Source organism: Sus scrofa, chromosome X (assembly GCF_000003025.6).
Source record: "Sus scrofa isolate TJ Tabasco breed Duroc chromosome X, Sscrofa11.1, whole genome shotgun sequence".
NCBI lineage: Eukaryota > Metazoa > Chordata > Mammalia > Artiodactyla > Suidae > Sus > Sus scrofa.
This window is the reverse complement of record NC_010461.5, coordinates 43,001,491-43,029,490: the sequence shown is the minus strand read 5'-3', so window position 1 is coordinate 43,029,490 and position 28,000 is coordinate 43,001,491. Positions and strand designations below refer to the sequence as shown.

Here is a 28,000-nt window from a genome sequence, read left to right as displayed (position 1 = left end):
GCAGGTGGGTGGAACCGGAACTGACGCTTCAGGGTCTAGCTAAGCTCTGGGAGTGTTGATATTTTCCTGTCAGTCCGGCTGACTGCAGCCAAGTTGGAAGCCTGGAAGGGAGGCGATTTTAAAACTGTCGTGTGCGGGGCAGGCCACGCTGTCCAGTTGCAGTACCCCCGCTTGCGAGTCAGAGCCTCGGGGAGAGAAGAGCAGGACGGGGACGACGAGAGGAAAGGCAAGGAACGAGGGTGCCGACTTTGACTGAAATCTGAGACGGAGGGCAGGGGAGGGCGATTATTCGCTTCTGATTGGCCCGTGGGCATCACCGAGGACCCACGCAGCCGCTTCGATTGGTTGGTACCCGCAATTGTTGTGGCGGCGGTGAAGATTTTGCCCACGTACTTCCGAGAGAGAGGCGGGGCTGTGCCCCGGCGCGCGTGCGCAACGCCCCGGGCCCCACCCGGTAGTTCAAGAACCTGCGAGGGGGCGGGGCGAAGAGGTGCTTGTTTTGGTTCTGTTTCCTTTGAAGCCGAAGGCCGGAACGAGCGTAGCAATAATCTTGCTGGACTTGGGGAGAAGGCTACGACAGGCTCGCACCGGTGCCTTCATCTTGGACTTCACATCCGGGTTCTCCAGCCGCGTGACCTGCGCGCCGCCGACGGTTCGAGAACCGGTGCCGCGATCTCTTTATCCGGGTCCCGGCGATCCCGTCGTGCTTCGCGCACCACTGTAGCCCCCTCATCCGGGTCCTCTCCCAGCGTGCCCCGCGCCGGGTTTGCTGGGGGGTACTCGGCAGTGCCGCCATGACTATTCTCCCCAAAAAGAAGCCGCCGCCTCCCGACGCCGACCCAGCCAACGAGCCGCCGCCGCCCGGGCCGCTGCCCCCGGCGCCGCGGCGCGGCGGGGGTGTAGGCGTGGGCGGCGGTGGCACGGGCGTGGGTGGTGGCGACCGCGACCGTGACTCGGGCGTCGTGGGGCCCCGTCCCCGAGCTTCGCCACCGCCTCAGGGCCCGCTCCCGGGGCCACCAGGTGCACTCCACCGCTGGGCGCTGGCCGTGCCGCCCGGCGCCGTGGCGGGACCCCGGCCACAGCAGGCCTCTCCTCCTCCTTGCGGGGGTCCCGGCGGTCCCGGCGGCGGTCCTGGTGACGCGTTGGGTGCAGCGGCAGCGGGGGTGGGCGCGGCGGGCGTGGTGGTGGGTGTGGGCGGCACCGTGGGCGTGGGCGGCTGCTGCTCCGGGCCGGGCCACAGCAAGAGGCGGCGTCAAGCCCCCGGGGTTGGCGCGGTCGGCGGGGGCAGCCCTGAGCGCGAGGAGGTCGGCGCAGGTTACAACAGTGAGGACGAGTATGAAGCGGCTGCAGCGCGCATCGAGGCCATGGACCCCGCCACCGTTGAGCAGGTATGGGCAGGAAGGGGGGTGACAGGTGAGTGGGTGTGGTGGATGGAATCCCCAGACAGGGTAAAGACCCAAGGAAGGCTGTTTTGAGATGGAGCCTGTGTCTTCTCTCTGAACCTGGCAGTCTTTTCTCTGGTGGTGGCGGGGGCGTGAGACGCTCTTCTCCCACCCTCACGCCCACCCCACCAAGGATTTGGGGTTAGAGGCCCCAGATAAGATGGAGGCTTTGAAGATGGGCTCTGTGGTCTTTTCTAGAACGCGTAGTTGTCATTCCAGGCCCTGGAATCTCATCGTTTAGGGCCAATAGGTAGGAACTCCCCAGGAGAGACAGGCAGGATGGAATGCCTCTGGAGAATGGAATCTCATGACTCTCCAAAGGATCTTGGTCTGTGTTCGGTGGCTTGAGGTTTCTTTTCCTCCGGGGTAAGAGTCTAAGATTCTCTCTCCGCAGAATATAAATAAGGGTTATTTGTGAAGTAAGTCTTGTGAGAAGGACCTTCCACTTCCACTTGTGAAGTAAGTCCTGTGAGTAGCTCGTTCTCCTTGGGAACACGGGTATGGTGGGATTCTGAGGGAGAATCTGACCTTCCTCCCAGGGGCCTGAGCTTCCCCGCAGGGAGGGGCTAGAGCTCCCCGCTTGGGCGTGAGGCTCCCCCTGCCCCCAACCAGGTAATCCTTTCTCACCAGGGAGAGGGAGGTGAGATCTTCCCCAGTGGGGCCTGAGGTCTTCCCCCCCTTGAATAGAAGGGTCTGGGTGCTTTTTACAATCATAAGAAGCCCCGAGGCTAGGAAGTTTTCCTTACTTTCTGTGAGAAGTTTGTCAGGTGCTGGGGATGTGAGTCCCGAGGCCTCCCCTCGAGCACTGGATGTTCTGAGTCTCTCCTTGAGCCAGCTGTCCTGCTTATTTCCAGGATCAGGGAAATATTCTGAGCTTCCTGAATTGCTTTTAGCAAGCTTTTTCCTTCCCAGAGACAGGGAAGGGGTTTGGGACATCCCCACTGCAAGCAAATTCTGCAGCCACATTCCTCTCCCCCTTGGCTCAGGTAAATCTCTCTGTGCTTCACAGGGGCCAGGGCCTTGTCTTGAGCCCCTGTCCTTGTTCCCTTTCCACCCATTACTACTACTCTAGGCAGGGTAAATTATCTGCCAGGGTCAGGGCTAGGAGTTGTTTCTTCTCTCCCTGGTTGCAGTAAAGTGTGCCTTTTCTTCTCCACAGAAATAGGGAGTCCTGGGCACGGAGAAGTCATGTGCTGCCATGGTGACTAGTAGAAAGACACCTCCTTACCTCCCCTTTGCATCTCCTAGGCTAGAATTCCCTCCCTTGTGATTGTCCCTATAAGAACATGGAACTAAAGCTCTGTGATGGCATGATATCTTTCCAATGACAGAGGAGAGGCTTCCTGTCCTCCCACATCTTGGGACAAAAGGAGGAAGAAGATGCTTTTTCTTGCCTTACCTGGTTCAGCATGGGGATGAAAAGAGAGGAGATTCTTCCTGCTGCCTCAGGCTTGATTCTGAACTGTCACTGGGGGCAGTTTGTAACCTGGAGATCAATCAGATCCTTTGGGAAAGAGGGGCGTTGTTGAGAGGGAGCCCAGATGGTGAATCTGGTCCTTGTTGTGACTGCTCAGACTTCCCGTCTGTCCTGATGCTGTGACTGTATTTCTGTTGCCTTTAGGAGCCCTTTTGGCACCCTGGGGTCTCCGTACTAGGAAGGTGTTGTCAGGGGTTTCATTTCCCAGGTATGGCTGCCTTGCCAAGAGTCTCCCATATGAAGAAAAGGACTTGAAAGTATCCTGAGCTTAAGGGCCCCACGGAACATTTTGAGAAGGGGGCCTGCATGCTGAGGTGGTGGGAGAAGTTGGACCTGGCACTGTAGCCAGAGTGCTTGGATTCCCACTCTGGCTCTGCTGGGGCTTTGCTGGTTGAATCACAATCATTCTGCCTTTGGTCCCTGGGCCTCAGTTTCCTCATTGGTCAGTTAAGGAGTTGGCGAGGTATTCTTTAACTTTGGGATTTTTAGGGAACTCATGCCACAGCCCTTTGGGCCTGAAGGTGAGAGAAAACGGTAGGTGTCTTTCGAGGAAAAACCGGGTTCCTTCCTTCTCTCCCCTGCTCTTCTGTTCCCTCCCAGCCACGCAAGCATGGTGGTCAGAACAAGCGGTCTGGTCAGTGTGAGGCTTAAGGTTGGTGGACAGTGGTTTTTGTGGCCAGTTGTGCTGTGGTGAATAAACTTGGGGGTTGCCGTGGGTGGGTGGGTGGGTGGGGTTGTTGGATGGTGTAGAGGTAGCATTGTGTGTAGAAAAAGTTTAGGCTCCGGAGCTGCACAGGTCTGAATTCAAACCCCAGGATCTGCTTAGCTGCCGAAAGTCCACCTATGCCCAGGGTTGTCGAATGTCTGAATACCTGACCTGGCCCACCTTGGACCTTGGCTGATTCTTCTCTTGGAGTGTCCCCAGGATTATCTGGGTTCTTCCTAGGAGCCTTTGCAACAACTGATCTTTGTTGGCAAAAATCTTTCATTTGGCATCTGGGAACCCACTCTGGTGAGGAGGCAGAGTCTTATAGCAGGAAGTGATCTCTGCCCAGGTGGCCTGGGTTTGTGTCCTGTACTTCTGGCTGTTCCCTTTTCTGGCCTTCAGCCCCTCCATCCATAAACTGGGTAGTGGCGAGGAGAGAGGTTGGACTTTACTGCTCTGAAGCTAGTTGTAAGCTTTGTAATTCCCTGCTCCCTACTCCCCTACCCACCTGTGTTGAAAGGTTTGAGTGGGGCCCCTTGGCTTGTAGGGGTATGCTCTGAGGTTTCAAGCAGTTAATAGCTTCCCTCTCCCCAGCCGGTGCTGTTGGCCATCATGTGTATTTTTTTTAACAGTTTTATTAAGATATAACCCACATGTCACGTGATTCACCAGTTTAAAGTATGCAATTCAGTGACTTTTAGTGTCTTTCCAGAGTCGTGCCTCCATCACCAGTCAGTCAACTTTAGGACATTTTCTTCACCTCAAAAAGAAACCCTGCATCATCATCATTCCCCATCCCCTCATCCCTTCTCAGTCCCTGGCAACTACTAATCTACTTTCGTTTTGATTGGTTTGTCTTTTCTGGACATTTCATAGAAGTGGAATCATACAACATGCACTCTTTTGCAACTGGCTTCTTTCATTTAGCATAAAGTTTTGAAGGCTCATCCATGTCGTAGTATGCCTCATTACTCCATTTGTTTTTGTTGCAGAATAATAGAATCTTCGTTTTTTAGCCTCCCTCTGGCCCAGTGGCCTGGCAGTAGGTTTGCAGCCTTGCTCTTTTCCAACTCCTCTGCCCTGGAGAGCTTGTGTTAGTCCTTAGAGAGCAGTGTATCTGTCTGGGTTTCTCACTGGATGGGTTGCCTATGTTTAGCCCATGGAGCATAGCCAGTGCTCCTGGGTGTTTGTGGGGACAGAGGGGTGGTCTTGGCACCAGGGTTGCTGGGACAGAGCTGTGAAGCCCAGAATACTAAACACCTCTTGGCCATGGGCTCTGGGAAGACATCTATCCATGAGCTGCCACTGCTTCTGCCATCTTCCCCTGCTGCCTCCCTCCTACAGTGGCAGCTCATTCATCGATAGACAGGGTCATCAGCTTCCCAGGCTGGGAGGCTGGATTCCTGGCCCCTGCAGCCCTAATTCGAACCCTTTCCCTGGGGGATGCAAGCGGGGTGGATCCTGCAGGATGAGCGCCATGCCACTTTGCCTCACAGCTCACAACAAGGAGTGCTGGAAGGGAGTTATATTTGTTTTCTGTGGCTGGTGTGACAAAATACCATGAACTGGGTAAATAAAACAACAGAAGTTTATTTTCTCACAGTTTTGGAGGCCAGAAGTCCAAAATCAGTTTCACTGGGCCCTGATTGAGGGGTCAGCAGGGTCGCACTCTCTCCAGAGGCTCTAGGGGAAAATCCAGTCCTCTTCCAGCTTCTGGTGGCTTCTGGCATTCTTGTTTTTGTTGTTGTTGTTTGCCTTTTTTTTTTTTTTTAAGGGCCATACCTGTGACATTCGGATGGATGTTCCCAGGCCTAGGGGTCCAGTCAGAGCTACAGCTGCCAGCCTACACCACGGCCACAGCAACACTGGATCCTTAATCCACTGAGCGAGGCCAGGGATCAAACCAGCAACCTGATGATTCTTAGTGGGATTCATTTCTGCTGTGCCATCACGGGGAACTCCTGGGCATTCTTTGGTTTTTGACCGCATCACTCTGACCTCTGTCTCCTCTGTGAATGGGTGGTTTCCTCTTCAGTCAGTATCAGATCTGCTGCTGCTGCTGTAAGGACACATGTGATTGCATTTAGGTCCTACTCTGATACTCCAAGATAATCTCCACATCTCACAATCCTTAACCACATTTGTAAAGACCCATTTTCCTTATAAAGTAACATTTACAGGTTCCAGCAATTCGGGCCTGATGTCTTTGGGTTGTCGTTATTCAGCCTACTACAGGGGTGTTCATGTGTCCCTACCAGGGCGCGGAAGGGAACTCATTAGGTACTCGCCTCCTGGGCATAGTCCTGTAATATTTGAGTCTGTGCAGTATCCCTGTTGTTGGGAGGCTTGTTATCCCATTTCACAGACTGGAAAACCGTGCCTTGGCAGTTTATCACATGGCTCATGATTGGTGGAGTTGGATTGGAACCCAAGTCAGGTGGGTCCCACAGCCTGCTTCAACTGCTCGTGTGCCTTCGGAACAGTAGGTCGCAGTCTTGCACCTGGGATCTCCTGGTGTCAGAGAGCTTTGCCTGCCCTTTGTGGAGGCTCAGAGATGTGGAGGGAATTGCCCACAGGCTTAGGAGTGAGCTTGTAAGATCAGGGTCTGGACTTGACTTTCTTAGGCTAGAGCATTTACGTAGTTTAAACTCATCTATAGCTGGGCCGGCTCCCACCTCTCACTCCTGCCAGCCCTTCCTTCCTGGGCCATTTTCCTAAACAACTCCCAAGTTGGCACCTTCCTTGGAGGCTCCTATCCAGCCGGGGAACGGAAAAGACTGTGCTATGAGCTCTTGGGACTCTGTAAGCTCTTTTTGGAGCCCGGGACCATGACCTCCCTGTTTTCTCTCCACAAAGAGAGGGAGAGAAGGGGTTTCAGCCAGAACTCAAGCTCTAACGGCTGCCGATGCCAAAGCCAGTGGGTGGCTAGTGGTCTGTCCTCCAGATCCAGGCCCGGATGCCAGTCTGGCTGCCACAGGATCAAAGCCTTGCTTGTGCAAGGGGTATGCTCAGGCCTTCTTCATTTTAAAGAACAAACCAGGATTTTCCCAAGATGGACTGCCAGAGACATCCCCATGCTGTGACTCATGAGGCTTCTCTTGTTGCCTCTACACGAGGCTTTGCTGGTGCCCATATCCCAGTTCCTTTCTGCCTTTATAAGATGAAGATAATGCTCCCTGCCACCTGAGCTGTGGTAAGGACAGTAAAATGAGGTCACCTTTTGCATCTGGCACCTGGCATGGGCTGGCATTCGGCTAATATGAACTCATCTTTTCTCATGGTCTTGCCCTGCTTACTTGCCTACTCCTTTCCAGGACTTTAGCTCTGCTGAACTCATTGCTGGGCCTCTGGCATGCCTGGAGTGGCAGAAGTGATTTCTTATCCCATTAATAAGCATTTCTGGAGATCTTTCTGTTTCATCCTTTTCTTAGGCGGCACCTCCTCTCAGGTGCCAGCCTTAATGATGGGCCAGGTCCCTTCCTCCATTTCACAGCACCCCTATGTTCACCTCTTTCAAAGCCCTGCTTATACTCGTGTGTGGTCTTTGGCTGATCCCTCTAGCAGGTCATGAATTTTTTTCGGGGTTGAGACCAAACCTGATTCCTTTTCCTGTCCTCTTGGCCAGCTTAGGGTCTGCTTAGTAGCTGCCTGGTAAACCTTCATTGCATGAGTAAGTAAGAGCCCCTCTCATCCTCTTTGATCCCCTTTCCCCTATCGCTTTGCCCCCTGTACTTGAGGGCAGGAGATGGTTGTGTGCCTTGCTGTTTTAGAACTTCTCTCCAGTCTGGGGCTGTAGTCATAATTGCAGCTTCTCTGCCAGAAACCCCTAGCTAAGGCAGGTGCCGTCGCCCTGGGAGATGGTTGACCCTGCGGGCAGAGATGGGGAACTGGGTGCATTGTGCCAGTCCAGTGTGATACCCTGTGGGGCAGGAAGGGCACCTGGACTCCTGGAATTTTGTACACAAGAGTTTGTGCTGCCCATGGAAGCCCATTAAGGGCCTCTGGGTGCCTTTGTCATCTCTGAAAAGCCAGCCACACCTTCCTAGGGGGTAGGCCCTGATGGTGGGGCTACTGGGTATTCCCTTGTCACTCCTTCTTCATCCCCTCCTATACAGCCACTCACCAGGGACTTCTTTCTTTCTTCTTCTTCTTTTTTTTTTTTTTTTTTTTTTTTGTCTTTTTGCCATTTCTTGGGCCGGTCCCATGGCATATGGAGGTTCCCAGGCTAGGGGTCAAATCGGAGCTGTAGCTGCCAGCCTACGCCAGAGCCACAGCAACGCGGGATCCGAGCCGCGTCTGCGACCTACACCACAGCTCACAGCAACGCCGGATCCTTAACCCACTGAGCAAGGGCAGGGATCGAACCCGCAACCTCATGGTTCCTAGTCGGATTTGTTAACCACTGCGCCACAACGGGAACTACATCTTCTTCTTCTTTTTTTTTTTTGCTGCTTTTTTAGGGCTGCACCTGCAGCGTGTGGATGTTCCCAGGCTAGGGGTTGAATTGGAGCCGTAGCCACAGGCCTACGCCACAGCCACAGCCACATGGGATCCAAGCAGTGTCTACGGCCTACATCACAGGTCACGGCAATGCCGGATTCTCAACCCACTGAGCGAGGTCAGGGATCGAGCCTGTGTCCTCATGGATACTAGTCAGATTTGTTTCTACTGCACCACAACAGGAACTTCTCTTTTTTGGGGTGGGGCTGCACATGCAGTATATGGAAGCTCCCAGGCTAGAGGTGGAATCGGAGCTATAGCTCCTGGCCTATGCCACAGCAACCTGGGATCCGAGCTGAGTCTGCAGCCTACATCACAGCTCATGGCAACGCCAGATCTTTAACCCATTGAACGAGGCCAGGGGTTGAGCCCACATCCTCATGGGTACTAGTCGGGTTCCTTACCACTAAGCCACAGTGGGTACTCCTTCACCTGGGACTTTCTGAGGACCTCTCCATTGTACATCATCATCTCTTTCCGTGCTGGTCTGGCCCCTTTGGCTGTTACTGGTGACCATCTCATCAGTGCATGGTATGTTGTTAGAAAGCCTTTTCAAGTCCTGAAGCTCCTCAGAGCCTCCTGACAGCTCTGTCAGGCAGATCCCTTGTTTGATAGGAAACTGGGGCTTAGAGAGTTCAGGTAGCTTACATGAACTCATGCAGCAAGCGAGTGACAAAGCTGGAATTAGATCTCAGAGCTTTTAGCCTCTAAACCTTGTGCTTCCTGCTTTGCCAGGAATTTCTGTCACCAGAGCTGGATGAAAATGGCCTGCAGAGAGGTGATCAGCATTAGGCCAGATCCTATAAATCCCTGGGCTGGGTGATGTCCCCAAGGAGCAGCCTTGGCATCTCTGGTTCTTAGGCCTGACGCAGGCTCAGGCTGGCTTCTTCGGGTGGCCAGCAGATGGCGCAATGAGGCTGCTCAAGGTCTGCTGCTGCTGCTGCTGCTGGTTTGTTTTGAGGGGGAAAATATATGTTAAGTGACACGTGGACTTTTTTTAATAGACTCTATTTTTTCAGAGCAGTTTTAGATGCACAGCAAAATTGTTGACCAGAAGGTACAGGGAATTCCCATATACCCCTTGCCCCTACACATGCAGAGCCTCCGCCATTATCAGTGTCTCCTAGCAGAGAGGTACATTTTTTACAATCGGTGGACCTACATGGACACATCGTAATTACCCAAAGTCCATAATTTACATTAGGCTTCACTCTTAGTGTTGTACATGGTGTGGGTTTGGGTACATGTATAAGGACCTGTAATCACCATTATAGTATGCAGCATGGTTTCACTGCTCTAAACATCCTTTATGTCCCACCTCTTCATCTCTGCATTATTTAAAACAAAAAAAAATCTGAAAATACACATTTGTACAGGTTCACTTAACCCAAACCTCTAGGGCCAGAGGTACTTTGGAATTTAGAAAACGTCCAGAACTTAGGCGAGTCACCTGGTGTGTATACTGCGTATCACGCAACACCTCCCGTGGGCTCTGTACTAGCACTTCATGGTCAAACACCTGATTGTTTCTACGTAGAAATGTTTGGATATTCACCTCCAAGTGGAATAAATAGGTTCTTGTCAGCGCAGGTCAGGCTGTAAGGCGAAATGAGTTCGAGAAAGCCTTGGTTTTAAAAGCTTTGGGAATTTTGGATAACGTATCGTCTGTCTCTTATAAAGGGGGTGGTGAGGTACAGTTACCTGTAACAACAACACCGAGGGATAACGCTTTGTTGTATGGTCTTCTCAGCGTTACTCGCATGTGTGTTTGTATACATATGCATATACTTAGAAGTGTTAAATGTGTTCTGTCACAAGCGAGGTCTGGCAGTAGGTGGAGCTCAGGATCTAGGCTCTTGTCAGTCATTCCCTCGGGAACATCTGCTCTAGCCTAAGTGACTGGAGGGTCCCCAGGTGAAACGCCTTGGGGTAGAGGCAGGTGTTTTCCTCCGGCACTTGCTGGGTCTGGGCCTCTGGCTGCCTGGGAGAAGGCCCAACCCTAGATTCCCAGCTTGGTCAGCAGGGGGGCCGGAATGCAGGTGGGGCTTCTGCTCTCAGGGCAGGTGAGACCCCTCTGGGAGCAAGCCTTCTGCTTACGCAGCAGCTGATTCCCCAAAAGAAAGGACCTCCTCCTGCTCCACATGCACAGAGGGGTGAAGCAGGGTTGAGCACTGGACCCTGCCCATTGTCCCTTCAGCCGATTAGCTGGGCCCCTTGGGAGCTCAAGGGCAGAGCCCTTGGATGAGGGTTCAGGCCTTGCCTGTTGTTGACCCCACCCCCACCCCCACTTCTTCCCTCCAGCAGGAGCACTGGTTCGAAAAGGCCCTGCGAGACAAGAAGGGCTTCATCATCAAGCAGATGAAGGAGGACGGCGCCTGTCTCTTCCGGGCTGTAGGTGAGTCTCTGCCTCAGCTTTCAAAGGCCTAGGGCTGTCCCTGAGCTGTTTTCCCGGTTGTCAGGAGTAACCCCTGTGACAGGATTTGGGTAGAGTTCGCTGGTCTTTTAGGGACTCCAAGCCCCAGCCTCAAGTTTTAGTATCTGGCCTTAAGCCCTCGGTCATGAGGCATATGGTGGTGTGAAAGTGATAACAATAGCAATAATAGTGATAAAGAAAATAACATTTCTTAGGGACACAGATTGCTCTGTCAGACATTGTCGGGAACTCTTTTGTGTGTGTGTGTTTGCCTTTTCTAGGGCCGCTCCCGTGGCATATGGAGGTTCCCAGGCTAGGGGTCCACAATCGGAGCTGCAGCCATCACCCTACACCACAGCCACAGCAACACCAGATCCGAGCCGAGTCTGTGACCTACACCACAGCTCACAGCAACGCTGGATCTTTAACCTACTGAGCAAGGCCAGGGATCGAACCCACAACCTCATGGTTCCTAGTCGATTCGTTAACCACTGAGCCACAACGGGATGCCAGGGATTACTAAGATTACTACTTCCAGTTGTCAGATAAGAAAAGCGACTCAGATAAGGAGTGTCTTAGCTAGGGTCAGAGAGTATATTGTCCAGTTGGGAGTCAAAGTCTGGGTTAGGTTAGGCCTGTGCTCTTAACCACAGCATACTGCTGTCACCCTGGGATAGCAGAAATTTTCTTTTTTTTTTTTTTTTTTTTTTTTTGCTTTTTGGGGCCGCTCCCGCGGCATATGGAGGTTCCCAAGCTAGGGGGTCTAATAGGAGCTGTAGCCGCCGACCACGCCACGGACAAAGCAACGCAGGATCTGAGCCGAGTCTGCAACCTACACCACAGCTCATGGCAACGCTGGATCGTTAACCCACTGAGCGAGGCCAGGGATCGAACCCACAACCTCGTGGTTCCTAGTAGGATTCGTTTCTACTGCGCCACGACAGGAACTCCAGACATTTTCTTAAACTTACATAAAAGTAGAGAATAGTGAACCCTTGTGTACCTATCATTCATTTTCAAAATAATTGTTAATGTATTGCCAGCCTTATTTCATCACTAAGCCACCCACTCTTTTTCACTCTCCTGAAACAAGAGTACTTTTAAAGCAAAACCTCAGCATTGGACCATCTCATTAGCAAGTATTTCTCTGTGTTTCTCTGACAGATGAAGAACTTTCTTTCCAAAGTGCTATTACCATACCTAACAAAATGAGTAACTCCTTAATACCATCTACTGTCCAGTCTGAGCTAGATAATCTGAAGCTCCTCTGGCTCTGACTCTATGACTCAGGAGTTCCCTTGTGGCATAGCAAGTTAAGGATCCAGTGTGGTCACTGCAGCAGCTTGGGGTCACCGCTGTGGCAAGGGTTTGATCCCTGGCCTGGGAATTTTCACATGCAGTGGGCATAGCCCAAAGAGAAATTGAATCTGTGACTCAGCAGGCAATTGTGAGGACCTGTGCTGGTGTACAAGGGAAGCTGGGAGTGTGATCTGATCCTCCCTTTGGAGCTCTGATCTCTCCCAAGGAAAAGTGCTCTCCAGTAGGAACTTTGAGCTGGGAGTCAGAAACCCCTTCTAGTTCTGACCCTAACTTGGAACTTCCACTTTCCCATCCCTGAAATGGTGTTGATTCTGAAGCGCTCATCAAATCCCTTCTGGGTCTGCCATTCTCTCAGTCTGTAGGTACCCTTCACGTCTGTTGGTGGGCCGGACTGACTCAGGCTCCACTTCTGGCTGTACCACTGATTCTTGGTGTGCCCTTAGGCAGGCACCTCTTTTCTTCCTAAACCCGTTTTTTTGTCTGTACCATGAAGCTAAAAGACCCATTGTGTTACAATGGTTAAATGAGATGACTTTAGTAAATCCCTTGAGTGCCTGATTTGTTGTAGGCCCTCATGGAACAATAGCATTGGTAAAGCCTGAATGTTATTCTTTTTTTTTTTTTTTTTTTTTTTTTTTTTTTGCTTTAGTAGGACCACACCCAGCACATGGAGGTTCCCAGGCTAGGGGTCTAATGGGAGCTACAGCTGCCCGCCTACACCACAACTCATGGCAACGCCGGATCCTTAACCCGCTGAGCAAGATCAGGGATGGAACCCGCAACCTTGTGGTTCCTAGTCGGATTTGTTTCCACTGCACCATGACAGGAACTCCATGAATGTTATTCTTAGTGATGCTTCAGAGCCACAGATGTTTGAGTGGGTGAAAAAAAGTAAGTGGGGTGGGTCGTTGCCAAGCAGATGTTCAGGCAATGAATGGACTCTGCTGGGCTGGGGAAATCCCAACCTTCCTGTCCCTGTGGCTCAAGTCCACGTTCCCCCTGGGATGTTTCCTAGAGAAAGCTAAGTTTGGGGGCATCTTGGACCAGAGGAAGGCCAAGAAAGAATAGGTGGGGGCCTGTTAGGTGTTAGGCCCTATGCTGGAACCTTAGGCTGGATGTGGGGTAAGCAGGGCTGCTGGTGGAGTGAAGGTCAGAAAATAGAGCTGAACATCTGGGTCTTGATTGGTCTTGAAGGAAGACCTTGGGGCTGGTGAGACCCTGGCTTGGCAGTAGCCCAAGAAAGACCAAAATTTATATGTGCGTTCATCTAGCTGTTCTCCCCGAACGCTTCTGACCCTCCCCCTCTTCGTGGCCTTCCAGTAAGGGGACTCAGCTTACAGGAAGAACTGACCATGACAGGTTGAAGGCCTTTCCCTATCAGCACTAGGGCTACACATTTCCCCTGACTGGGCTGCCCTTGGCTTTTCTTCGTAAAACCTCAGAAGCCCCATGGCCTCTCCCCCAGAAGTACATGGCCCCTGGGTCTCTAGGCCTCAACTGGAGGTTTCCCTGGGGCAGATTACGCAGGACGTGTGCCTGGGAAAGGGACTTTATCCTCAAGCTCCCTGCTGCCCCTCTGCTTCCAGCCTTTTCTTGGATAGGGACAGGTAGTAGTTGCCCTAGGCTCTGGTGAGAAGGCCTCCAGGTTCTAATTTCCTGCCGCACATTGAATGGTAGAAGGACCACGTAACGAAGAGTTGGAATTGGCGGGGGGTGGGGGGTGCAAGCATAGAGACCCCTCGCTCTGTTGTTCTTTGACTCTGCTGATTGCTAGGCATTCCACAAGGTGCTTCAGGTTCACCTGCAAAATTGGGATCATTATCCCATAAGACAGATGAAAAGATTGAGGCTCAGGCAAGGGAAATGACATGCTCAAGGTCGTTAGTGGCAGAAACGGCATGGGAACCCAGAGATTTCCAGAGAACACCTTGCTATTGCCCTAGGAAAGCCCTAGCTTCTTAGCGTAGCTGTCAACTGGCTGGGTGACCTCGGCTGTGTTTCTTGATTTCTCTGGGCCTTGCTTCTTCCAAGTAGAAGCCTGTGGCTCTCTACTCTTAAGAATACTGAGGCAGGTGGGTTTCTACCCTCTGTTTTGCTTCTGAGGTCTGGGTGTCCCCAGTGCAAACCCATATCTACTCCTTGCGCCCAGTTCTCTCTTCCACCACCTCTGTTGGGGACTTGTGAGCATCAGTACAGGCTCGGGTGGAGTGGAAGTGGGAGCCTGGGTCCCAGAGGTATCCTGTGGTCCACCCTGCCCCTGCTATGCTCAGATAACCTCCTCCTGGAAACGTGAGTCTGCATCTCTCCTCCCTCCCTCTCCTCATATGGCTTTGACTCAGCAAAAACCTCTGGCCCTGGCTCTGGCCTTGGCTTTGGCCTCTGTGGGCAAAGTGGAGGCCACATGTATCTATCTGCATGGGCCATGGGGATGCAGCTGGAGCTGTGCATGTTACATGATGGGGCCCAGAAACATTAGCCAGACCCACTGCTCTGGGGCTTTTGATCTTGAAACATGGACTGTCAATATTGGAGAAATGTATCTTAGATCAATTTTGATTATTTTGTTGTCTTTTTAGGGCTACACCGGCAGCATATGGAAGTTCCCAGGCTAGGGGTTAAAGTGGAGCTGTAGCTTCCGGTTTATGCCACAGCCATAGCAATGTGGGATCTGAGCTGCATCTGCAACCCACACCACAGCTCATGGCAATGCTGGATCCTCAACCCACTGAGAGAGACCAGCGATCGAACCCACAACCTCATGGTTCCTAGTCGGATCAGATTCATTTCTGCTGCACACCATGGGAATTACAGTGGGAATTCTTGGGTAGAGGAGCAGGCATCTCAGAGACCAGGCTATTGAGAGGACTGAGTTCTGCTGTCTCCCTGGTGGAGGGTGTGTCAGTTGGGATAGTTGGAGCCACAGGCCCGTTATGCACCACAGCTGCTTGATAGGCAGGTGAGGCCTTTTTCTTGGTTCATTTCCTTAGTGGGGCCAAGTTCCCACTGGGCCAGGAGAGATGTGGGGAACAGATCAGGTCCTGTCTCCCTCTATTGCTTTGTGTACACGTTTGTGTGGTTTGTTTTTAGATGCTCGGCAAACACCAGGCTTCCTTTTTTGTCCTTAGCGGAACTCGCTGTGGCTCTTTTAGCAGGCGGGCAGGCAGCAGCCTGGCAGGGAGGCAAGTCCCAGGTGCCTCTAAAACAAATGGTAGGGCCTGTACTTAAACTCTAGACAGTCTAGGCTCTTCTGTCTTGCTCATCCAGGTAATTCCTCAGCAAATAGTGACTACATTTTAGAGAACCCGAGGAGGGAGGATTACAGAGGTTTGAGGGACCATCCCCCAAGCAGCAGGGAAGGGAGGTTGAGGCAAGTTTGTTAGAGCTGTTGGCTCTCCCCCCCCCCACCATCCCATGGCAAAGGCTTGGAAGGAGGTGTTGGGGGCCGGGGGGCAGTCCTCAGCTCGTACAGCCTTGCATCTTACCCAGTCTTCAGTCTTTCCTGGTTGGTGTCAAGGGCATCTGCTTGGATTTATTTTTATTTTTGTTTTTTTGGTTTTGGCTATGCCTGCGACATGAAGAAGTTCCCAAGCCAGGGATTGAATCTGCACCACAGCAGTGACCCGAGCTGGATCCTTAACCCATTGAGCACAAGGGAACTCTGGCATCTACTTATTGAATACAGTGGTTCCCTGTAGTTGTGAGGGTTGTTGTTGTGTGGGTATTTGGCCCCGGAAACATCTTTGGCAGGATCTACCAGTTGTATGTGTGCACAGAGTGCATTTATTTTATTTATTTTATTTTATTTTATTTATTTATTTATTTATTTTTGTCTTTGCCTTTTCTAGGGCCGCTCCCTCGGCATATGGAGGTTCCCAGGCTAGGGGTGGAATCGGAGTCACAGCCACTGGCCTACGCCAGAGCCACAGCAATGTGGAATTCAAGCCACATCTGTGACCTACACCACAGCTCACGGCAATGCCGGATCCTCAGCCCACTGAGCAGGGCCAGGGATCGAACCCACAACCTCATGGTTCCTATCCAATTTGTTAACCACTGCGCAACGATGGGAACTCCTCTTTTTTTTTTTTTTTTTTTTAAATGGCTTCACTTGTAGCACATGGAAGTTCCTGGGCCAAGGATTGAATCTGAGCACTGCAGCAACCTATGCCAGAATTGTGGCAACACCGGAGCTTTTAACCCACTGCTCTGGGCCTAGGATCGAACCTGCGCCTCTGCAGCGACCTGAGCTGCTGCAGCCAGAATCTTAGCCCACTGCTGCTGTTTCTGTATGCTCAGAGAAAGGGTAGAAGTAGAGTGTGGCAAGGGAAAGCTCATGCTGACTTCTGTGGCCCTAGCAAGGGGTACAGCCCCTGATATCTGTAATCTCTCCCCACTATAGGCCTTTCCAGGTTTCCAACTGATTCCTGCTTGTGCTGGTGGAGAAACTGAGGCAGGCAGGGTCAGGCCTGGCCCAGGAAGTCAGGTGGCTAAGGTGATAGCTGGATTGGGGTATTGTCAATGTCACGTTAGGGCATCAGGGCTTAAAGTTACCAGTTATCCTTGAAAGCCTGGCTTCTCCTTATCCTTCCAAATGTTGATCTTGGGCCAGCTCTGGCACATTTCTGTAACTCAGTATCCCTCTTGTGTAAAGTGGGGTTTTGGGGGTGAGGATGGAATGGATTGGAAAAGGTCTTGGTGGGACCAGTGGTAGTATTGTATGGAGGATTTCTGAGCCCTACTTGGGTTAGGGACAGAGGTGAGGTGGTAGGGGACCCCCTTCCAGCTGGACTCTAGGAGGGGAGAGCAGGTGCAGATTGCCCACAAGTGCAGTGTCAGCAAGAGGAGGAGTTTCGGTTTCTATCAAAACAAGTGCTCTGAATTCCCCTGCCTCCGCAGGACCATTGGGCCCTTTCCCCCCACCTTGGCCTCCGCAGGGAAGTCCAGCTCAGCCCCTAGTCCCATGTGCCAGCCTCTCAGGAGGAAGAGAGCTTGCTGGAGGACAGAGGTGGGGCTGGCAAAGTAAGACAAGCCTCTCCTCAGGTGAGGACTTCCTGTGTGCTTAGCCCTGTCCTGGGGGTTTTTCTGGCCTTATGTCATTGTGAAGATCCTACTACTCTCCCTAGTTGTCAAGGTATTGTTGCCTTGTTTTCTTGGTTCAGAAATGCACCTTTTCTTCCACATTGATGATTCCAAAACTAGGGTACCACTTTTTTTTTTTAAGTCTTTTTAGGGCTGCACCCAAGGCATACGGAGGTTCTCAGGCTAGGGGTCTAATCAGAGCTGTAGCCGCCGGCCTACACCACAGCCGCAGCAACGCGGGATCTGAGCTTTGTCTGCGACCTACACCATAGCTGCCGGCAACACCGGGTCCTTAACCCACTGAGTGAGGCCAGGGGTCGAACCTGCAACCTCATGGATGCCAGTCAGATTGTTTCCTCTGAGCCAGGACGGGAACTCCTAGGGTACCTCTTATAACCAGTGAGGTTGGTGCCCCCTCCCAGAAGCTGTGAGTAAGTATATGTACTGTACCACCTGTCAGTGCGTCTTAGAACTGAGGAGAGAAGGTGGTATATTTTATAGGTAAGTAGAGAAGGTCACATGTACCTTGTCCACACTTGAACCTGTTTTGGGAGACCTATGTTATTGATTTGATGTTAATTTGGTGGCTCTTGGGTGTGTGTGTGTTGACATATGGAAGTTCCCCTGCTAGGGATTGAATCCAAGCTGCAGCTGTGACCTATGCCACCGCTGCGACGATGCCAGATCCTTAACCCACTGTGCTACAGCAGAACTCTGGAGCCCCACCTCCTGAACACAGTAGGCCTCAGGTGTTTAGCAGGCCCTCCCCTTTTGTCTTTAACAGCCAGTGATAGGAAGAGGAGTTACTCTCTTCCTTTATGGATGAGGACATTGTGGCCCTGAGAGGTTAAAGGCTTTGTCCAGTGCCACATAGCTAGGAAGCAGCAGAGTCTGCCCGTCAGGTGAAGGGGTCAATGACAGGGAAATGGGGGGATCCTCATGGGAAGATTCTCCTGCAAGTCCCTTCCTTGTCTCGTAGTCTCCCTGAATCTGGCATCTAGCTCGGGTAGATCTACTTGCCAGGCCGGGAAATGCCTGTTGACCCTTCCCTAGGAGCATCTCAGCCACCTCCCTGAGCCTGGTAGACCAACCCCTGTTTAACCCCTTCACGCTCATCTCAGTTCCTGTTTACTGCAGCTGCCAACAGCACTGCCTCTTCGGCACCCCCAAGTTTATTCTACAGAAATAGCTCCTCAAGCAGCTCTGCAGCCACAGCGGGTTCTGTGGTCCTGGCTTCTAAGAAAGGCAGCAGTAGGGGGCCCCCCGGCCTGTGCACAGGGCACGTGACTTGCTGGAAGTGCCACGGTTGGGGGGTGGGGGGGAGAGTGTAGCCACAGAACCCACATCCTTGTTTACATCGGTGAAGGGGCTACCCCTTCCCGCCTTTACAACCCCCACTCCCCGTCACCCTCAGGTCTCTGCACCTCCAGGAGGACGTGAGACAAGCACGGGCCCCATTTTCTATCTCAGAGTGGCCTTTTTCACCTTATCTCACCGAGCCCTCCAGGGAGGGCAGGGAAGGGCATCGAAGGCGTGCTTCTGGTGATTCTTAACGGAGGTAGACTGGCTGTCACAGAAGAGCTCTCTGTGCTGGGCGATCCCATCAGAGCCATAGGTCTCCGGGGAGACAAAGGGCAATTCCTTCTTTGTCTTAGCCGGTGGACATGAGGTGTGCCTCATCTTCAAGCCCACGTTAATTTCTCAGGGAGAAGGCTCCCCAGCTCCCCGCTAACCTACCCATGTACTCAGCAGACTGTTCTCAATTTCTTGCCCTGCATCAGGCTCTGAGCTGGGGGTGGTCCTGGATGTGACCCACCTTCTATCCTCAGTGGGAGCCTAGTGTGATCAGGCAGAAGAAGTCCGGACACACCTTTGATAAATCTGGTGATAGAGATGCCCTTGAGGACAGGGAACTGTTTTAAGAGTATGTTGGTGTTTGACAGGTAGGCAGCCAAAGAGGATGGAAAGAACCTCTTGAAAAGAGGGAACGATATATATGCGGACATCATCATCAAGCAAGGCAGAGGGGATCCTAGTTCCTTCTTCCCTTTTTTTTTTTTTCCTTTTTGTGGCTGTGCCCACAGCATACCAAGTTCCCTGGCCAAGGATTGAACCCAGGCCATGGCCAAGCCGCTGCAGTGACAACACCAGATCCTTAACCTGCTGAGTCACAGGAGAACCCCTGCCCTTCCTGAATTAAGCTTAAGTGAGGTGTATATGTTGTGTCTTAGTGTTCTTGTAAACTACATGCTGCTTGTGGATAGGGGTGGGATTTTGCTCGCCTCTGTCACCTTCACAGTACCCCACTTCAGGAAAGGGAGCTCCGAGTGACTGCTCTGTTCCAAACCCAGTGTTAGTCACGTCACACCTGTTATCTCATTAATCCCACAAGAGGCCTTCTGGGAAGTTCCCCAGCTTGATCCCATTTTACACGTGAGGCCTATGAAGCTCAGAACACTTGGGTCACTTGCCTTGGGTCCTTTTGCTCACCTGTACCTAGCAGAACTGGGCTTAGAGCCCAGTTTTTCTTCCTTTTTTTTTCTTTTCCCTTTCCTTTGCATTTTTTTTTTCTCTTTTTGCTATTTCTTGGGCCGCTCCCTCGGCATATGGAGGTTCCCAGGCTAGGGGTGGAATCGGAGTCACAGCCACTGGCCTACGCCAGAGCCACAGCAACGCGGGATCCGAGCCGTGTCTGCAACCTACACCACAGCTCACAGCAACGCCAGATCGTTAACCCACTGAGCAAGGGCAGGGACCGAACCCGCAACCTCATGGTTCCTAGTCGGATTCGTTAACCACTGCGCCACGACGGGAACTCCTGCATTTTTTTTTTAAACTTCATAAAGGCCATGCTGACTCCTGAGAGTCAGGAAAACTGAATTCTAGAGGTGAATTTGTCCCAAACTGCCTTCTCTGTGACCTTCAAGCTGCAAACTCCCTGAGCCTCAGTTTCCTCATGGGAAGAGTGAGGAGGGACGTGTACGTGTGGAATTGATGGTGCTTAAGGCCACTTACAGGATTTAAAATATTTGCTGACAAAATCATCTGCCCAAAAGGCCTGTGGTTGTGTCCCTCTCACCCGTAAGCTTACTCTTAAAGACTGTACCTGCCTGCCTGCCTCTTTTTTCATGACCCTATTCTAGCCCATGAGGCCAAGAATTCTCCATGCCTTAGGGTAGGAAAGGGAGCTTCCCTGGCCCCCAGCCCTCCTTTGAGGTCTGCCACTCAAACTGTTCTTGGGTGGCCACGCTGACCCCAGCCTCTCCTTTTGTCCCCACAGCTGACCAAGTGTATGGAGACCAGGACATGCATGAGGTTGTGCGAAAGCACTGCATGGACTATCTGGTGAGACCTTGCAGGCCTTGGGGCGGGTACAAAGCGGCTGGATCCCTTCTGCACATAGACCTTGACCCTCTGATTTATCCTGCAGATGAAGAATGCCGACTATTTCTCCAACTATGTCACAGAAGACTTCACCACCTACATCAACCGGAAGCGGAAAAACAACTGCCATGGCAACCACATTGAGATGCAGGCCATGGCAGAGATGTACAACCGGCCCGTGGAGGTGTATCAGTACAGCACAGGTACTTCTGTGGTGGGTAGGCGAGCGACTGGTCACGCCTGGTCTGAGCCTGCCCCACCCAGCCCACTGTGGATGCTCCCTCCTTCTCTTTCTTTGCAGAACCCATCAACACATTCCATGGGATCCATCAAAATGAGGATGAACCCATCCGTGTCAGCTACCATCGGAATATCCACTACAATTCAGTGGTGAATCCTAACAAGGCCACCATTGGTGTGGGGCTGGGCCTGCCATCATTCAAACCGGGGGTAAGCAGGTGTCTGTGCCCAGAATGGATGCTGGATATGGAGGCCAGAAACCTCTGTCAGGGTCACTGTTTTGCTCCTAGCCCACAATTTTAAATGTCCTATTCCCTCTCTGAGTCGTTCCAAAGGTTTTGCCTCTATAAAATTAGAGTGTTACCCAAGGTGATCTCTCAGGGCTCCATTCTCTGGTCTCAGTTTGCCTGTCTGAGCGGACTCACTCATCTTTTACCTGTTGAGGATTGGTATTGTGGAATGGGGGGGGTCATACTTGGGAAGTGTGAGCCAAGGCTTGATTGGGTGTCTTGGCACCCACATGGATCCTCCTCTGAACCTCAGCAGGTACAGACAGCTGTGGTCCCAGAGACTTGGAGTGTAGGACGGGCCCCACCACTTACTGGCTGTGGGACCTAGGGCAGAATGTATGAGTAATCTGGCTGGCAGCTTGGCCAATGCAGAAAGTGTCTAATGCTGGGTCTGGTGCCTAGTAGGTGCTCAGAAGGTGGCAGTGCATTTTCCTAGCACACACTGACAGATTCTCATTCTCTGTCTCATAAACAGTTGTTTGCTGGGGATTTTGATACCTTCTGTGCACGTTTCACTTCCTACAAACGGAAAGTGCTCCTGCCTCATAAAATGAGGCACCATTTAGGGAAACAACACCCTAAACACCACCAACATAGAGGTTTTATGATTTTTTTTTTTTGGGTAAACTTTTAATCTCAACACTTTGAGATTTATGTAATTACTGCGATTGGAGCATTCCCACATACCCCACTGTGATTAATGTATGTTTGTCACAGCTAATGAACCAATATTGCTGTATTAACTAAAGACCATACTTTATTCACAGTACCTCAGTTTTCCCCCTAATGATCTTACCTGTTCCAGGATCCTATCCAGGATACCATGTTACATTTAGTGATCACGTCGTCTTTGGCTCCTCTTGGCTGGGACCGTTTCTGTAAATTTCCTTGGTTTTGATCTGTTTACAGACTCTAGAGTTTTACCTTTTCTAGAAGGTCATACAATTGGTATCGCACAGTATGTATTTTTTTCAGTGGTTTCTTTGAAGTAACGCTGTATGTTTTAAGATTCATCCATGCCTTTTTGTGGTTTGGTCACTTGTGAAAAATGTGAATGCCCTACGTCTTTTTTAATAGACTTAATTGTTTAGAATAGTTTTAGATTTACAGAAAAATTGAGAAGATAGTGCAGAGGTCCCATGTACCCTCCTCCTCCTTGCACACAGTTTTGCTATTATTTAATTTATCAGATGACTGGTGCATTTGTTACAGTTAGGTGGACCAGTAGTGATACATTATTATTAACTGAAGTCATCATGTCTCCTTGGGCTCCCCTGTCTGTGATGGTTTCTCACTCTTTCTTTATTTTTGGTGGCCCCGACAGTTTGGAGGAGTACTGGTCTAGGTATATTGTAGGATGTTTCTCTTTGGGAATTTGATGTTTTTCTCAGGAGGAGACTGGGTTTATGGCTTTGGGGCGGACGGTCACGGTGGTGAATGAAGCGCTATGCTCATTCCCATCGCATCAACAGTATGTACTGTGACTGTGATTTATAACTGTTGATGTTGACCTTGATCACCTGACAGAAAGTAGTGTCTGTCAAGTTTTCGCCACTGTACAATTACTCTCCCCCCCCACCCCCCTTTTCCATGTGGTAGGAAGGAAGTCATTATGTCCAGCCCACACTTAATACTTGGGGGTTATGCTCCATCTCCTTGAGGACGGAATATCTACGTAAATTATTTGGACCTTGTCTGCAAGGGAGATTTGCCTCTTAGCCTCCATTTATTAATTTATTCAGTCATTTATATTAACATGGGCTGATGGGTGTTTGTTTTATACCTTTTACACTTTGGGTTACAATCCAATTCTCTTTTCATTTGGTGCTCAACATTATTCCAGTTTTGGCTATTGGGAACTCTTTTGGTTGGTTCCTGCATCTCTGACATACTCCATCATTGTGGCGGTGTTTTGGGGGAGTGTTTCTTGGGTTTTTTTGTTTGGTTTTTGTCATGAATACTTAATTTTTGGTACTGGAAGGTGTTCCAGGTACATCTTGTATATTTCCTGCCCCAGTCCTAGAACTAGCCATTTCTCCAAGGAGCCCTATTCCTTTGTTGGAGAATGCTATTAGAAATCAAGATCTGGGTGCTGAGTGTGCTCCTTGCTACTGGGGTATCCTTGCTTCTAGGCCCTTTCAGCTGACAGCAAGGAGGTATATGTGTGTATACTAACTTGTGTGTTAATATACATACCTAGAAATATTTCTGTATGTGACCATCTGTATCTACATGAAGCTTCCGTTCTTACCGTCTTCAACTAATAGGTAGCTCATCTTTTTTTTTTAGGGCTGCTCCCATGGCGTAAGGAGGTTCCCAGGCTAGGGGTCGAATCAGAGCTATAGCCACTGGCCTACACCACGGCCACAGCAACGCCAGATCCGAGCCACGTCTGCAACCCACACCACAGCTCATGGCAATGCCAGATTGTTAACCCGCTGAGCGAGGCCAGGTATCGAACCCACAACCTCATGATTCCTAGTTGGATTCAGTTCCGCTGTGCCACGACGGGAACTCCACCTCACCATTTTAGTTTGCAATTCCTAATGACAAGTGGTGTTGAGCATCTTTCCACGTGCTTATTTGCCAGCTGTGTATCTTTTTAAAAATTTTTCTTGGTCTTTTTAGGGCTGCACGTGCGGCGCAAAGAAGTTCTCAGGCTGGGGGTCGAATCAGAGCGGTAGCTGCTGGCCTACACCACAGCCACAGCAACAGTAGAACCAAGCCACATCTGAGACCTATGCCACAGCTCATGGCAATGCCAGATCCTTAACCCACTGAGCGAGGCCAGGGATCGAACCTGCATCCTCATGGATACTAATCAGATTCGTTTCCTCTGAGCCATGATGGGAACTTCCTGTATATCTTTTTTGATGAAGTTGTGTGTTTTGCCCATTTTTTAATTGGCTTATTCTAACAGTTTTACGTACTTTTTTGGACTGTTATCCACGGGTAAAAAAATTACATCTTACATCTTTAATTAGTGCACACACACATTGGTGTGTATATATGCATTCAAATATGTTTCACTGAACACTGTGAACCAGCTATGATGGAAAAAAATAAAAATCATTATATAAAAAAATTTAAAAAGTTTCACTGAATGATACTTACATTTATTCCCTGTGATACACACTGATACTGTTCATTATTTCATTTTTAAAAAAACCCTATTTTGTCTCACAGCCTGACAAAGGGCATTCTCGTACAGTGTCGCACAACTCATAGCACCCCCACACCATGCTGACACGGTCCTCTTGTCCACTTAAGTGCCCCAATACTCCCTCCACCCTGTGCATGTGCTGCTAACTTCTCAGGTGATCTTTTCTCCTTGGTCCCATCCGGGTATAGGTGAGGAAGGCCTCAGCAAGTGAGTCGTCGCTGGGTGAGACTTCTTTTAATTTTGTCCTTGGCTGGAGGGCACCTGACTGCCCCAGACTTAGTCCTTCAGTTGAGGTGTCTTCTCGGGGTTAGGACCAGGGCTTCTAAGTGTAGGCGTGTGGAATGACAAGTCCCACATCCCAAGCCTGCCTTCCCCCAGTCCTTGATCAATAGGCAGCCTTCCCAGGGGGGTGCTTAGTAAGAATACCTACTTTCTTGTCGCCAATCTTCCGGGCCTGTGGGCCCACCTCCCTTAGCCAGGCCTGGCTCTTGGCTGGCGTTCTGAGTGTCATTGCACATCCCTGTTCCTCCCCTCCTTGCAGTTTGCAGAGCAGTCCCTGATGAAGAATGCCATAAAGACGTCGGAGGAGTCCTGGATTGAACAGCAGATGCTGGAAGACAAGAAGCGGGCCACAGACTGGGAGGCCACAAACGAGGCCATTGAGGAGCAGGTGGCTCGGGAGTCCTACCTGCAGTGGCTACGGGATCAAGAGAAACAGGCCCGCCAAGTCCGTGGCCCCAGCCAGGTCGGTCCTGGGCTGTGTGACTGACTGGTCCAGCCAAGGAACGTGTTCACTTCCTATGTTTTTCCCCCAACCAGGCAGAAAAAAATTAGGTAGTTTTGACATCTAGGAAAGAAGGAAGCTCCCAGCCCTATCCGTACCTCACCTTGGTCTTGGTCTTGGTGTTGCGCCTTAGAGCTCTCAGCACTTGTGCAGAGCAAGCTCTTTAAAGGAGGGAGGGGAGGGCAGCCACTGGTCACAACATGCAGGCCTCGTAGGTAGTTTTAGAGGGTCAAGCTTTCGCTAAATGTTACTGTGTCCAGGCTCTGTGCCAAGGATGTAAAATCAGTCCTGCCCACTCCACCCTCAGCAATCTCCTCTGCAGAAGGAGACAGCGTGCATCAGTGGGGCCCCTGACCCTGGCTGGGAGGCCAGTGAAGGTGGCGGGCTCTGGTTGTCGTCCCACAGAAAGGTTGAATTTTTGAGGCAGGAAGTGAAGCCGGGCATATGGACAGTTGAGGCATCACAAGTTGAGAGTGACTAGATGTTGGCAAGAGCTGAGTAATTCGTTGAACAAATACTTATTGCAGGGTCGTGCCAGGCATTGTTCTCTGTGTACAGGGGTACATCGGTGAGGCAGGCCGTCGCAGCTCCCTGTCCTTGGGGGTGCTTACATTTATGAAGGGTGGAACAAAATGATAAACATAATGAATACATGAGTTGCAAGGTATTATGGATGAAAGACATAGAGCCTGGTTGGGAAGGGGGAGGAGTAGGGCTGAGTGGAGCAGGGAGTTCACAGTATTCAATAGCATGTCACGGCCTCGGAGCAAGTGAGATTTGAGCAAAAGTTGCCGAGGTGAGGGGATTAGGTCCTATGTCAGGGAAGGCAGAGGGCCAGCGGAAGCAAAGGCCCTGAGGTAAGTGCACACGTGGTGTGAGTCAGAAGCAGCCCGGAGACCATTGTGGCTGGACAGGATGTAGTAGTAGGTGGAGCCGGGAAGGTGGCGGGCCAGATCGGAAGGGGCTTGTGGGCTCTGGTGAGGACTCTGGCTTTTATTCGGAATGTGGCAGAAGCCATGAGAGGGTTGTGAGCAGAGGAAGAATGGGATCTGACTTAGGATCCCTCTTACCACTGAGTGCAGGGTGGAGTCTAGGGCCAAGGTTGGAAGCCCGGGACCAGCAAGGAGAAGACTCTTTACAGTAGTGCTGGGGGCTGCTGAAGGGGCTGGATTCTGGATCTGTTTCGAAGGTGGCAGTAACAGGTTTCCTGTCAGATTGGCTGTTAAGGGTGTGAGGTTGGGGGGCGCTGAAAGAGTTTTACCTTCATCCCATGGTCCATTTTTGTGACCAGGTTTAGTGAGGGTGGCCTATGTGGAAGCTGTGTCATAGCCAGGATTCTGGGAGGGAGCAAGCCTTTTGGGGATGGAGCAGAGGAGGGTCGTGACTGTGTCCTTACTTCTTCTTCCATCCCCACCGTAGCCCCGGAAAGCCAGCGCCACATGCAGTTCTGCCACAGCAGCAGCCTCCAGTGGTCTGGAGGAGTGGACCAGCCGGTCCCCGCGGCAGCGGAGTTCAGCCTCGTCACCCGAGCACCCTGAGCTACATGCTGAGCTGGGCATCAAGCCCCCTTCCCCAGGCACTGTCTTAGCTCTTGCCAAACCTCCTTCGCCCTGTGCACCAGGTTAGTGGCTTGCTCACAGGTAGCATGCAGGGGTTAGGAGGGCCTGCCTAGGTCATGGGCCCTGCCTCTGATTGTCTGTCTGCCCCAGGTACAAGCAGCCAGTTCTCGACAGGGGCCGACCGGGCTACTTCCCCCCTCGTGTCCCTCTACCCTGCTCTGGAATGCCGGGCCCTCATTCAGCAGATGTCCCCCTCTGCCTTTGGTAAGCCTCCTCTGCCTAGGGCCCAGGGGCCAGCCGGGGAGAGAGGGAAGCAGCAGCAAGTCCTGAAAGGGGGCTCCTGGAGCCTCTGGCCATCTTCCAGGAAAGGAGAATTTTTCAGGCCCAAGGGGCTGTCCCACAGGGGACGTGAGGGGGGATTTGTAGGCCCAGAGGAGCCCTCTGCTTAGACAAAAGAGTGATGGGGGCCTGAAGGGGAGCTCTCCAGAGTCAGGAATTGGCAGAGCAAGGAGAAGGCAGGCTTCAAGCGCTCTGTCATCCTTTTTCCCTTCCTTTTGCCCAGCAGGTCTGAACGACTGGGATGATGATGAGATCCTAGCATCGGTGCTGGCAGTGTCCCAACAGGAATACCTAGACAGTATGAAGAAAAACAAAGTGCACAGAGACCCACCCCCAGACAAGAGTTGATGGAGACCCAGAGACTGGAGACCATCTCCCAACCCCCACCACTCTTGCCCTCCAGTGCCACCCCACCTTCTTTGGCTTTCTTCCCTCTTGCCTATTCCTTCTTCCCTCTCTCCCCTCCTCTCGCTCCTCCCCACTTCCCTCTGGCTGGCCCACCCCCACGCGCCCTCTCATCGCTGCCACCACCATCATCACCCGTCTCCTCGCCAGCTGATGTGCCCTGTTGCCCCCTGCACAGCACCATCCCTGCATTCCACAGGGGACTCGGGCAAGGGTGCTGAAGGTAGGCGAGAGGCACAGAGACAAACCAACTGGCAGCCAGGCAGCCCCTGAAGAGAGACATTCAGACAGAGGAAAGTCTCCCTGTCCCCCATTCCTTCCAAGATCAGAAACTTATCACCCCACCTCCACAATGATGCCAGGGAGGTGGGAGGAAGAAGTGGGAAATACCCTTCCCAGTACCCCCAAGAATGTCTGAGCCTTCAATGTTGAATTTTTTTCTTTATTAAAATGTACTTTTATCTTATAAAATCAACCAATCAAAAAGTGATGTAGACAACAGCATTGGCTCTGTGAAGGTGGCATCTCTCTGGTTTGGGGGCAGGCAGGCCACGGGGCACAAAGATGTGGTTGCTGCCCCTGGCCTCCAGCTCTGTGGAGGTGGGCAGGGTCTAGAGTGTGAGTCAGACTGAGGTAGGAGGGCAGGGGGAGCAGGTGTCAAGTGGGCTTTGGACAATGAGACTCTGACCTCGCTGCATTCCTTACGCTTCCACCTCCACCACCCGTCTTTGGAATCTCGGGGTGGGGTACCTTTGAGGATCATGGCCGCCACCCAGGATTTGAGTGTGGGGAGTGGGAGCAGCATCGGCAGATGGGGCACCCATGCCCTGCAGGTGTCAACAAGATCCGCCATCTGTAATGTCCTTGGCACAATAAAACCAAATGTCAGTTTCCCCCGA

The 28,000-nt window shown here is 51.5% G+C and overlaps 1 protein-coding gene across 2 annotated transcripts; it reads left to right on the top strand.

Moving 5' to 3' along the window:
* Window positions 20–28,000, top strand: OTUD5 (OTU deubiquitinase 5). 2 transcript variants are annotated; one of them, XM_003484107.4, is made up of 9 exons: window positions 20–1,388; window positions 10,427–10,520; window positions 20,218–20,282; window positions 20,368–20,524; window positions 20,623–20,771; window positions 24,556–24,759; window positions 26,218–26,419; window positions 26,508–26,621; window positions 26,923–28,000. In XM_003484107.4, the coding sequence occupies exons 1-9, from the start codon at window positions 795–797 to the stop codon at window positions 27,042–27,044; spliced, it is 1,701 nt and encodes a 566-aa protein (XP_003484155.2). In that variant the 5' UTR covers window positions 20–794; the 3' UTR covers window positions 27,045–28,000. The 2 variants fall into 2 exon arrangements, with proteins under 2 accessions (XP_003484155.2, XP_020936327.1); XM_021080668.1 differs by having other exon boundaries at window positions 34–1,388; window positions 26,920–28,000.